The following is a 12,354-nucleotide window of genomic DNA, read 5'->3' as shown; positions in this document are numbered from 1 at the left end:
CTTTGCTTGTAATATTAATGGTACATAATTTACTCCATACTAACAAAACAGGACAACATATAAGAGTAGAAAACAGGAGTGAAGGCCAACCTATAGCGGCTCCGCCTGAAGCATCAGCAGCGCCCGATTGGCTGGAACCTGCTGCTCCCACAGAAATAAAAGACATGAACACAGAGTCACAGTTAGGAAGCTGTTTCAATCACTGCAGCTCAAATGTGCAGCAACAGAAAATAGGAAAAGCTGTTAAATGTAGATTATAGATCAAACATGATATGTAGTAAAAAGCAACACAAACAGCAGAAAACAACATACGTTTTTCTGCAGCGTCTCCAATGATGATCTTTCCGCCCCTCTTGCTGGTCTTCTCCACAGACAGCGCCGTGCTCAGGCCTTGCTCGTGCTTTCCCAGTCCCTGGCCTTCTTTGAAGCCGTACTTCTGCATGATCTTATGGGCCACCGTACCACTGTAAGAGGACCATTTATTAGGCCAATGCTCTACAGTCCACTATGAATAAATCTAAACAAAAAAAACAGATTAAATAAAGAAAGAATCCAGATCGACTAACCCCATGTTGGCTAAGAAGGAGCTGGTTGGTCCAGGCGGGGAACGTGGACGATCCGAATCCTCATAAATGGGAGGAGGAATGGCCGCCTTTCCACCTCTTGGTGGACGACCTTCATCTTCATAAGAGTATGAAGAGGGTCCTAAAGACAGCAATAAAAAAAAAAAAAACAGAAAACAATCAGAGCTGGGAGAATTGGTGGAGATTTAGGAACAATACTGCCCCCTGCTGGAATATTAAATGCATTTCATGACATTGTTTACTAGTGCAGTGCCTTGCCAAATGTTCATACCTAATTAACTGACCAATTAGCTCAGTTCTCCAGAATCGGGGAAAACATTTCTACAGGGACCAAGCTTTGGACCTTTCAAAATAAAACTTTACATTACATATTATTAAGGCTGCAACTTAAGATTATTTTTACTAAACGATTAATCTGTCAATTATTTTTTTGATTAATAGACTAATCTTAAATGCAAAATGTTTACATATTTGTTTTTTTTTTAACAATTTAGTTACAATTGCTGCTCATGTTGGGTTTCTCTGTCAGCTAAAGACACATTTTAGAGTCTTTATACGTTATACGTTTCCTTTTCAGTTCTTTTTATTATATTTATTCTTACTTTAAATAAAAGCTAGATCAGTAAATAAAGGGGTGTGAAGCGGTTTGCAAGCCACTGTGCATCCATCAGTCAATGTTTCACCTGATGGCTCATCACATTTACCATCTCTGTCTACCAGTGATGAAGGAGGGGCGATAGCTGCTCCACCGATACCTGCAAACAAAGAAAAACAAACTCAGCTGTTTTATCACTTTAATGATTTCATTTTTAGCAACTTTCCCTATTATAATAAATAAACAGATTCTGTGTTTTTAGGGGTCAATTTGGTAGTTTGAGCAAACCTTCATAACTCTGATCATTTCTCTAGGTTTAAAAGGCTTTGATTAAATGGAGCTTAAAGACAAGAGACGGTAGTAAATCTAAGAGCTGTCATTAAACATTGACCTAAACCCTGTTCAGGTTGTAGTGACATCTCTTGTCTGAAGTTATCTAGAAAACACATTATTAAGAACCTCATCAACCAGTTTATTTAATTCAGTTATTCATTGAAAGTGAAACCTATTTATAAAACAGTTTTTTCTGCTTTTCATGGCAGTAGAATACAAGCCGCCACACATTCAAGATAAAAAGCAAAAAAAACACTAGTTTAAACAATGTTAACTTATGTATACAGTAGTTTTGAACTTATTCTAATTATAATCAAAGTTTAAAATGAATCTGAAATGTTCAAATTGACTTTATTTTGAAAAACCAGCCTGCCAGCTCCTGTCTGCGTCGCTTTGAAGCTGCTTAGTGTATGAGGCTAGCTGGTGGCTACAGTGAGCTGCACTAGAAAGGAAAACAGACGATGGCGTTTTGTTGCCAACTTTTTTGCTACATCTGGAGACTTTTCAGTTTTCGCTTTTTAAAAACAACAAAAATGATTAGAGACAAATCTTAGAGCTTTTTTTTCAGTTTTTTACTCGTTTAAAGACTTCACATGAAAGCAGCCACCATTCTACGGTTTCTGTCTAACAACATGAGCGAGAGCTGCTGTCGTCTCTTTCCTTCCCTCACCTGTCACCAGAGATGTCAAGTATCAAAGAACAAATACTTTGTTATCTTACTTAAGTAGTAATTTTGGCTATATTTAATCAGATTAAATTTTTTTTTTAGAAAACCTTCTACTTCTACTCCTTATATTTTTTTTGCAATTATCTCTACTTTCTACTCCTTAAATTCTAAAAATAAACTCGTTAGTTTTGTTTAATTTAACCTAATTTTCGTTATGGACTGTTGGTATATATAAAAAAAAAAAAAGGTAGTAATAAAAACAACAATATGATTTGTTTCATCCAGACAATTCATGTGTTTGTGGTTGGAGTCGGTGCTGCCCCAACATACAAAAATAAATATTTTTTCCAAGATGATGCAAAGTTAAACTTGACCCTGTTAACATTAGTTATAAAACTAAGTATAAGAAAGTTTTCATCCAGAATTATTGAAAAAGGTTCCTTTAATTGGGTAGTGCAACAAAGCATCTGTCTTTAATATTTTCCCTGCGTTATTTTTACTTTTATACTTTAAAAAGCTTTAAAAAAAATGTACTTTTACAATTTTACTAGAATAAAATTCTTAATTTGATACTCTAACTTCTATAAAAGAGTTTTTAAACAGTAGGATTTATACTTCTACTTGAGTAATAAACATTAATAGCTTTGACACCTCTGGCTGTCATGTAGGAAAAGGCAACACCATGAAGTTAAATTCACACTGCAGCCTGAAGCGACTCAAATCCAAGTTTTTTGCCCATATGTGACCTGGATCTAATCTTTTCATGACTTTCTGAACAACACAGATCTGATTTTTTCCAATGCAACCCAGGCCGCTTGGCTATGTGGTCCTGAATCCGATACGAATCTGATCTTTTCAAAAGCGACCTGTGTTTGAACGGCCAGGTCACATTCATCCGCCCTGAACACCATTGATACCCCACAGTGGTCACTATTCTGGGTCTTGCTATGAAGAATCGGCAAGAAAAACAACAACAATGGTGGACGATGACGCGGAGAGCAGTATTTATGTTTAACCACCTTGAAAAGATTGTGTTTTTATGGTTGGGAAAGATCGCTAGTTGCACTCCGGCACTAGCATCCATGTTTACTTCCGTAAACACAGAGCACGCTTGCCTGTGATGTCATTGTGTCCTCTACTGCGCATGCGGGACATTAGCATTGTATGACTCCAGTTCACAAAAGAGATCACATACAAGTCGCATATATTTGGAAAAGAGAACGGCTACGCAAAAAAAATCGGATTTCACAAATAAAAATCGGAATTGAGCATCAAGGCCTGCAGTGTGAACGTAGCCTTAGAGCAAAGAGACCAGAGAGGAGACCCGCTGCCTTTTCCCATAGCTAATGTACCGCCAATGCACAAAGCTAAAAACATAGACATTAAATAATCCAGTAAATATAGTTTTTATATAATCTTTTTTATGTCTGACATACTAATAAAATTACTCCATTACCAAACAGTTGGAATTACTTCTTTACCTGAATTTAGTCTCTTTGGTTGAATGAAATGTAGGCAGATTGATTCAGGCAACGTATAAAAAAACTCATACATTATTTAATGTGTTGCTTTTTTTAACTATTAGAGCCCAGTTTCAGATAAGTGACTGTTAGCAAACAACCACAGTTAAAAAATAATCCAGAATAAACCCTGTTCAGATTGATATATCTCAACCTCTAACCTGTTAATGTCAATAATTAGCCTTCTGGCAATGAAAACCCAAAAATCAGCTTTAATGATTATTTAAATATCAAAGGACACAAAGTGTCCAATCAAGCAGGGTGACATCATCCCTAATGAATCAGATATGGTGCCTCTGGCAGTGTGGGTTGGCACCAAATACTGCTGGGAAACAAAGGCTGAATCTCATCATGTTTTTTTAAGCAGAAGGAAACATTAAGTGCTCCTAAACTCCCTGGTAGATGGTCTAACAGCACTGAGCAACAGTCCAGTCCTGGTTCAGGAGAGGCTAAAGAAAAGAAATAAGACACTGATAGCCAACAGCTGTGTTCAGCTGGAATCTAAACCCCTTTAACCTGCACCAATCACTTAAAAACATTTTTTTCCTTCCACTCAACTTTCCATTCTAAAATCATCCATTCTTTAAAAGAACAGCTTTCCCAGTTACAACAGACTATAATATAATCATAGTCTCCATTACATTGTGATAACAATAAAAAACATTCTATGTTTTTTCGTAGCTTTTAGTCTTTAATTGTTGAGTTAATTAATAGAAGCTTATTGTTTCGTATTCCTAAATAAACAACACATCCTTGTGGTGAGAGGTACTTATTTCTCATACTCCTCTTCTTCATCAGAGTCTTCCTCTGTTGCCGGGAAACGGGAGAAACCACTCGGAGCGGCGTTCTCATGTCTCTCTTTCCTCCTCCTGAAACACAGCAGCTCTATTCAGCTGATCCCCTTGTTTTAAGCCAGTGAGACAATATTTTATTTTATTCATTTACTTTTCTCTCTCTTCGATCTCCTTTAGCCGCTCCTGCTCCCTCTTTCGCTGCTGTTCTTCTCTGTGACGCTTGACCACCTTCTCGTAGTCGTTGGGGAACATGGGGTCGTACTCGTCGGCCAGCGGGATCAGCACGTCTCCGGAGGAGAAACCGCTGGGAACGGCATCCTACGGGAGCCACAATGAGACGTCACGGATACGTGGGAAATGTTTGAATCCAGACTAATCACATCTAAAGGTGACAATAATGAGGCTGACCTTAAGTCCAACAGCAGCGTGTGGAGGTGTGTCTGTGTTCAGTCGGTCGTCGCTGGAACTTCCTCTCTTCAGATCGATAACCGGCGCTAAAACGGTGGTCTGCTTCATACGCTGAGTCTGTCAGAGAACCGCACATCACAGAAATCAGCTGTACGACTTTAACAGGTATAAATATTCTTCCAATGAGCTTTAAAATCAAACGCTTGTCCTCGTATAGATATAACTGGAACTTATGCATCAGTTCAGCACAACAGCGATATTTTTTCTCAATACCAAACACGACATGATCTACAATCTTCATGTTTTCTCTCCAAACATTACAGCTACTTTGCTTCAACTCCAAGGTGATTTTCCAGCAGCTGACAAATTCTTCCCTGTGGCTCATTTTGCAGAAGCTAATGGATACTTCCCTAAAGCTTAAATGTTACTTTCCACAAAAGTAATATGATAACTTAGGGAACCTTATTCAAGTCAATTCAGAAAAATGAATAAAAATTAAATATTACAATAATATTTTTTTTTAACCAGGTGTTGAGGCTGTAGGCAGGAAGGATCTTCTGCAGCAGTCTGTCTTCCACCAGATCTGAAGAAGCCTCTGACTGAAGAGACTCTGTTGTTGCTTAATAATCTTCTGAAGAGAATGCCCATGTTGTCCATCATGTTCTTCATTTTAATTATTTGTGAAATAATCTCCAGTGGTTCTAGAAGTGTTACTAGATCAGAGCTCGTCTTCTTTTTTAGTTTGTTGAGCTTTTTAAAGTCATTAGCTCCGATACTGTTACCCCAGCAGAGAATGGAAGAAGAGATCAGTCTCCACAACAGACTAATAGAAGATATGTAGCATTTTTTTTTTTGTGCAAACGCCAAAGGGCCTAAGCTTCCTCAGGAAATACAGTCTGCTCTGTCCCTTCTTATAGACAGCTACACAGTTGTGTCTCCAGTTGAGTTTGTTGTCCAATTTAACACCAAGGTATTTATAATCCTCAACCACCTCCACTTATTCTCCTATGATGTGAACATGGTTCAACTTGTTCCTGTTTCTTCTGAAATCTACAATCATATCCCTTGTTTTGTTGACATTCAGGATCAGATGATAGTTTCCACACCAGGCCTCAAAGCTCTTCACCAGCTCTCTGTGATCAGCTTCTTGTCCATCTTTGATGCACCCAATGATTGCAGAGTCATCTGAGTATTTCTGCAGATGACAGGATTCTGCCTGGTATTGGAACTCAAGCGTGTACAGAGTAAAAATGAATAGAGAGAGTACCATCCCCTGTGGTAATGCTGTACTGCTGACTACTTAAAAAGACAGGTGACCCTTCAGTCCTGCAAATTGTGGTCTGTTTTTTCAGGTCGTCTTTGATCCAGACAATTGTTGATCTTCTAAGGTTCTCACAAAGTAAGTCAGGCTGAATTGTGTTACTGCACTGGAGAAATCAAAGAACGTGATCCTCACAGTGCTGCCTTGTCTAAATGACAGTGGGTTTGTTGAAGCAGATATATGATGGCATCATCAACTCCAAGGCGATAAGCAAACTGCAGGGGTCCCGAAAGCTGCTTGTTTATTTTCTGAGATGAACCAACAGAAGTCTCTCTAGGACATGGGTGTCAAACTGGTTCCAGAAAAGGCCGTGTGGCTGCAGGTTTTCTTTCCAACCAAGCAATAGCACACCAGACTCCAGTCATCTCATCAAGTGAGTCCAATCTAAACATGATGACTTGAAAAAGTAAAACACTGACACAACTACTTAAAGGCAAGTTAAAAGTAAGGTTACCACGTGCTATTGCATCCACACAGATATCTAAAACATGTTTATAAATATGCATTCTGGGGTAAAGTGATGCAAAACTCCTCTGTGCAGCGTGGTCGCCCACCTTAGCCTGAGTCAGGGCCGCTTTCTTCACTTTTAGCTGAGATTGGAGCAGCTTGAAGTTTTTGGACCAGCCTTCGGTCTTGGTGTCACTGGCACCGACCCCGAGATCATCGTACAGCGACATGCTGCCGACCGGTTTCCTGCAAACAAACAAACAAACAAACACCGACTGAAGGCTTAATTCTGATTAAGTGGTCTTTAGTCTGATTTAAACTGTTAAGTTAGAAATAAAGGACATGAGAGCAGCAAGCTTGCTCCATTCAGCTCTGCAGAAAGCAGAGCTAACTGAATGGTTGCTATAGCTAGCTAACTGAAGCTAATGCTAACGTCACTGGCGGACGTTTTTTTTTTTCCTAAAAGAAAATGCGGTAAAATAGTTAATATCCTAATTAGTTTTTTAAAGAACTTATATTAAGCATATGGTCACATTAAGTGTGTTAAAAAGGCCTTAGGGGCACATTTGATTTACCTCCTCCCCTCGCAACTGATGCCTGATGAAAACAGCGGAAGAACAACAGAAAATAAGACAGACGTTAATGGTTAGCGCCACCTACAGGCTGGAGTACTTAATTTATTTTTCAATAAATGTGCAAACTGATATATTCTTCACAGAATTATGCATATTTTGAAAATTTCTGAACGACATACTAAATCTAGAGAGCTTAAACATATTTTTCCCAAATGTAATGTTTAAAAGCCCAAGCATTGAACTAGTTAATACTGTACGTAACCCCTCTGGTACATTTAATCTGTTATTTTAGAGTACTTTTTCTATTTTATTGATTTCGTTTACTCATTTACTTCCCTGCTAAGGGTTATATACTGAATGTTTGTTAATATATATATATATACAGCTTAACTGAGATACAGAGTAAAGATTCTCAACTTAGAGAATCTTGTATTTGAACATGAGATGATGATTAAAATCTCTGGAGAAAGTTTTGTCAGAAAAAACAACAGTTTAAAAATAAGGATGAAGATGATTATTATAACCTTTGTTGTTATTATTTTTATATTAGCTTACTATTAAAGCAGAAATAAAGTTGATTGACTTACCTTGTAGCCCCAGCAGGTGGCATTTGGGTTTCATTTAACTGAAACCTTAACAGTTTTTTTTAAACCAAATAGAAAAACATGTTGTTGTTTTTTTTTTTATTAGTCAGTATTTGATACACACACACACACACACACACACACACACACACATATATATATAAATTATAAATAATACATTTTTATATATATATAGTTATATTTACTTCAGTAAACATAACTATTACCTGTGTAACATCAACTCAAGCTCTTATGAAAAGTCTAATTTTCACATTTATCATATTTTTTTCAATTTCCTTGAGAACAGCTTTATCAGTTTTCCTTCAATTTTGCAATTTACTTATTAAGATAAAGTCTCTTTTTAATATATAAACCCTTACAGTGGCTTATCGGGCGCTTCATTGAAAAATAACTAAAAGAACTACAAATATGGCGTTGTTTGGTTTCAAGCCCGTAAGTGATCTCGCTCTGTAATCTCCCTGACATTTCCTTATGCGCAGATTAATTTTAGCGAAAGTGAAAGAGCAACAGACGGCAGGCCAAGCAGCGGCAGGAGGTCTCTCTCTGATCATGGTATTTACGGGTTTCTACGGGGAACATGCAGTAAACCATCTCAGAGCTGGCAGATGGATCCAGATCGATTCTTCACTCTCTGTGTCTTGATAGCCTGTGTTCTCGGAAAGACGCGTCTCAGCGGTGCAGGTAAAAACTCTTTCATCTAATGTCTATATTTTATTACAAAATAGAACGATTTCAAACCTACGTAGTATTCAGAATAAGAATATTTTTACCATACCCAAATGCAATATTTATCATAATTGGTTCAATCCTAATAATTTTGCTTACTTCCTATATGGTATGACATGTTTATTTCTTTCAGTGTATAACAATCAAATGACAAACTAGTTTTCCATACTTAAGCTGACTCATTTACTATCTTACTAACCATCAGTGATTGGTTTCCTTTTTATTGTTGAACTAAGTGAATGGTAAGTTGTTTTGTTTTAGATCTTCCTTAAAAGTTGCTTTTTTTCTTTCCTTCAAGGTTATTAAAAATGTGCTTTGAAATTATAGGGCTGAAAAAAAAAAATGAATCGTGATTAAATGAATTGAAAAAGTCATTAACTAATAGGTAAACAAATCTAATTATAACGTAAACAGGCTCTGAAACATGTAATCGGCTGAAAGAATAACCTTCTTATAGCAGTAATAAGTAAAACGTACAATTATAAACTATAGACATTTATGATTTATAAGAATTTGGTGAGTACAATACGTATCACGATGTGATTTATCCAGATATATCCAGATAGATGTTAAAAAGAGCATTTATTGCGATTATGTAGGGCTACTATAAATATATTATATTTAACTGATTTCAGCTAATTTGAATCAATACCAATATAGTAAGACTAAATATGGTAATATTATTAATTTGAATCAATAGGTATTTCATCTAGTGAAATTATTTTAGAACCACTTTTCTGAATATGAGCATCTGCAGCAGTGCTTAGTGCGATTTAAAGCTCCACATATTCTCTGTAACTGCACTCTACCTGCTTTTTGTCTATTAGCAGCACCTGTGCTCTTCCTCCTCCATCCTCATCATCAATGAGCTGTATGCCCAAATTCATTGCTTTCTGAACTTTTGCCAGCTCCTCTCCTTCCTTTCTTTCAGGAAACAGTTGTTGTTTAACCTTTAGTGTTTAACTGGCTTGTCAAGTTGCAGCAAATTCCCACTGTTTACCCACAAATATAATTTTTCATGTTTTGGATCTTTGTGGCGCTAAAATAACTCCTGAACGGGACATCTCCCCAGCTCCCCTGCAAGCTGTCAATCATGTTTCCCCGCCCACTCCCGTTGGGGTAAAATCTGAAGGGGAAAAAACTGATTTGAAAGTGTAAAAAAAAAAAAATCCTGAAACTGAAAAAGGAATGTGAAACTAAAAAAAGAAAAGAAAGAGAAACCGACAGAAAGGGATTTGAATTTGAAAATCTAAAATCTAAAACTGCAATAAAAAAGAAATGAAAAAAGAAAAAGTGTAATTAAAATACTAAACTGAATCTAGATTCAATTCTAATAGTTTTATGTTGGCTTTTTTTTCAGTTTCAAAAATTTGATAGTAAATATCAACTTCTATTTTAGAAGTTTACAAAAATTTTGACCCATTTCTGACTCCATACTCTGTGATGGACTGACCAGTAAGGACAGTCAGGCACAGGTGTGTGTAAAAAAAAAAACAAACAAAGAGAAACAGGGTTCTTTTATTTAACCCAAAAATATAAGATGTAACAAGTACAAAAATGGATCCAGAAAAGAGGTCAAAGGAACCATAACTATGGTACTCAAAATATCTGTAACAGAACAAGACTTACTCAAACAAACTGACCTTTAATAAGACAAAGGGGAACTTAAATAGCAGCTGATCAGTCCATGAAAGAAACACATGGGACAAAACATACAAAGATGTAACTAAAACAAATAAAGTAAAACCCCATTTCCCCCCATAGCATTGACGTGGTACGATCCATGGGGTAACCCATTAAAAATCAGCTGGGTCCGAATAAAAAAATAAAAAACCAGTAAAGGTCGGGAGACATTTTTAATTATAATCTGTAACTTAAACAGAATTTAACACTGAAATAAAATAAGTTTTTTATGCATCCATGTTATGCATTGAATTTTTAAATAAAAAATATATGTTAAAAAACTAGAACATTTTTCCATTTTAAAATCTAAAGTATTTTTGAAGTAGAGAACAACAATCCTTCAGTTTGGTAGATAGACAATTTCCTGATTCACACATTTTACCAAATTTACTCATAATGTGCAGGGTCATCTCTGAGCACCATTTCACTTTTCTGTAACCAGTTCACCACAGCTCTTCCAGCAGTCCACACTTTCTCTGCTCTCTTTTTCTCATCATCTTCTCTTTCTTTCCCATCGCCCGGCTTGCCACAGGTTTGCCTGCTGTGTCTAAAAGTAGCAGCAGCAGCAACCCAGACTGATAGCAGCTTATTGGCTAATTTGTATCACGTGTAGCCTGGTGCCAGACGCACCAGAGGGCTTTACCATATTAACAGGAAAAGCAGCGCAAATGAATTTAGACACTGTCGTCAGACAGCATGTGGTAATTTGTTTTACATCAGGTTGGGTCCAGATTAGCCAGCAGGTGGGTCATGATCCGGACCGTGGTCCACTAATCCGTGACCTCTGGTCTATAACTTCTTCTAAATAATCATATTTTATTTACACTATTTCTAACTATGGCCATTGGGTGCCACGAAGATGCCACGATAACATCAGGGTGTCAGGATGCAACCAAGATGCCAAACTGGCTGCAAATGCATTTAGAAAATTTAATGCTGCATTTGTTACTTGACACCCACTTTGTGGTCGTGGCAAGTCATGGAAATAAGTGACCGGTGCCCTGGCAGGTCATGGAAAATTAGTGGCAGGCCGTCTGGCACCTCCTCCCACTGCCATGATTTGTGCCTGCGGTCTCTCCAGGAGAAGGTGAGGAAGACATTAGAGACATTTGGGGAGATTAAAGAGCAGAAGAAAGGAGGAAGAGTTTGAAAAGTGGGTTAAAAATATCACTCTGTACTCATGTTCTTAAGAAACAGCTATAGTAAACTAACCAAGGAAAAAATAACAATTTAACAGAATATTGATACTTTTTTAGCATCTCCCTTAAATTTGCTCAGTTTGACATAAGGAACAATTTGTAGTTTCGTTAAATGTCTTCCTTTAGTGTTTATTTTCTTTCTTAGGCCCCAATCCATCCCACTTAACAGTTCCTATGACAAAGATATGTTGTATTTCATTCTTAGAAGCTTTTCAAGCCTAAATCCTGCTGCCATTTTCCTTTTAGGAAGGAAAGCCTCGTCATTACTCTTCCAAATAACCAAAATGTTGCAAATTTTCCTGAACTTTAACATTTAACAAGCTTACTTAGAACCGGACAGTCTGAAATATTAATTTCTACATCCTGGGGTGAATCTGCAAGTGATTTAATGTATTTTTCTTAAAAAGTTGTATTTGTTTCATTTTTCTTTCAGGAAATTGTTTTTGTCCAAAAATTCCTGAAATGGATTTGACTTTACATGAAGATGGCTGCTTTGGGAAAGACAGCAAATATCGCTACACCTGCATTGAAGGTTATGTGAGAAAGGCTGGAACGTCCAATCTCATCAAGTGCCAGGAGGAAAAGGGTCGCTTTAACTGGACTGTACCTAAACTCGTGTGTATACGTAAGATCTATTTGTTCTCTTTCTGTTTAAGACAAAAATATTTCCATCGAAAAATATGAAGTTGTTTTAAAATCGCTCAAAGCAATTTGGATCGTGGCTAAAAATCCAACTAGGATATTTTTATAAAAAGATTTTAAGTGATTGAACCTGTTTGCTTCTATCTACCTTTGTGCTTCAACTGATACACCGGAACTTCCCCATCCTGTTCTATTCTATTCTATTCTATTCTATTCTATTCTATTCTATTCTATTCTATTCTATTCTATTCTATT

General features: G+C 36.8%; 2 protein-coding genes across 4 annotated transcripts in view; one reads left to right on the top strand and one right to left on the bottom strand.

Annotated features, from left to right (window-relative positions):
• rbm17 (RNA binding motif protein 17) overlaps nt 1–7,296 on the bottom strand; it is a 19,623-nt gene extending 12,327 nt beyond the window's left edge. The window contains exons 1-11 of the mRNA XM_015392796.1: nt 7,245–7,296; nt 6,777–6,915; nt 4,902–5,018; nt 4,645–4,811; nt 4,472–4,568; nt 4,246–4,254; nt 2,023–2,029; nt 1,268–1,339; nt 567–705; nt 313–464; nt 91–141 (exon numbers count right to left, since the gene is read on the bottom strand). Of these exons, the coding sequence (XP_015248282.1) occupies nt 91–141; nt 313–464; nt 567–705; nt 1,268–1,339; nt 2,023–2,029; nt 4,246–4,254; nt 4,472–4,568; nt 4,645–4,811; nt 4,902–5,018; nt 6,777–6,899 (934 nt within the window). The 5' untranslated portion in view covers nt 6,900–6,915; nt 7,245–7,296. The remainder of the gene's footprint in view (nt 1–90; nt 142–312; nt 465–566; nt 706–1,267; nt 1,340–2,022; nt 2,030–4,245; nt 4,255–4,471; nt 4,569–4,644; nt 4,812–4,901; nt 5,019–6,776; nt 6,916–7,244) is intronic.
• A 1,006-nt stretch (nt 7,297–8,302) lies between these two features.
• Nucleotides 8,303–12,354, top strand: part of il15ra (interleukin 15 receptor subunit alpha) — a 19,883-nt gene continuing 15,831 nt past the window's right edge. For 2 of the 3 annotated variants that reach the window (XM_015392798.1, XM_015392797.1), the window contains exons 1-2: nt 8,303–8,530; nt 11,891–12,082. In XM_015392798.1, coding sequence (XP_015248284.1) covers nt 8,455–8,530; nt 11,891–12,082 — 268 coding nt within the window. In that variant the 5' untranslated portion in view covers nt 8,303–8,454. The remainder of the gene's footprint in view (nt 8,531–11,890; nt 12,083–12,354) is intronic. The other variant, XM_015392799.1, reaches the window with a different exon arrangement.

This window comes from Cyprinodon variegatus, unplaced genomic scaffold, assembly GCF_000732505.1.
Source record: "Cyprinodon variegatus isolate N-32 unplaced genomic scaffold, C_variegatus-1.0 Scaffold607, whole genome shotgun sequence".
Taxonomy (NCBI): domain Eukaryota; kingdom Metazoa; phylum Chordata; class Actinopteri; order Cyprinodontiformes; family Cyprinodontidae; genus Cyprinodon; species Cyprinodon variegatus.
The sequence above is the reverse complement of the archived record's forward strand: the minus strand, read 5'-3'. Positions and strand labels throughout refer to the sequence as shown.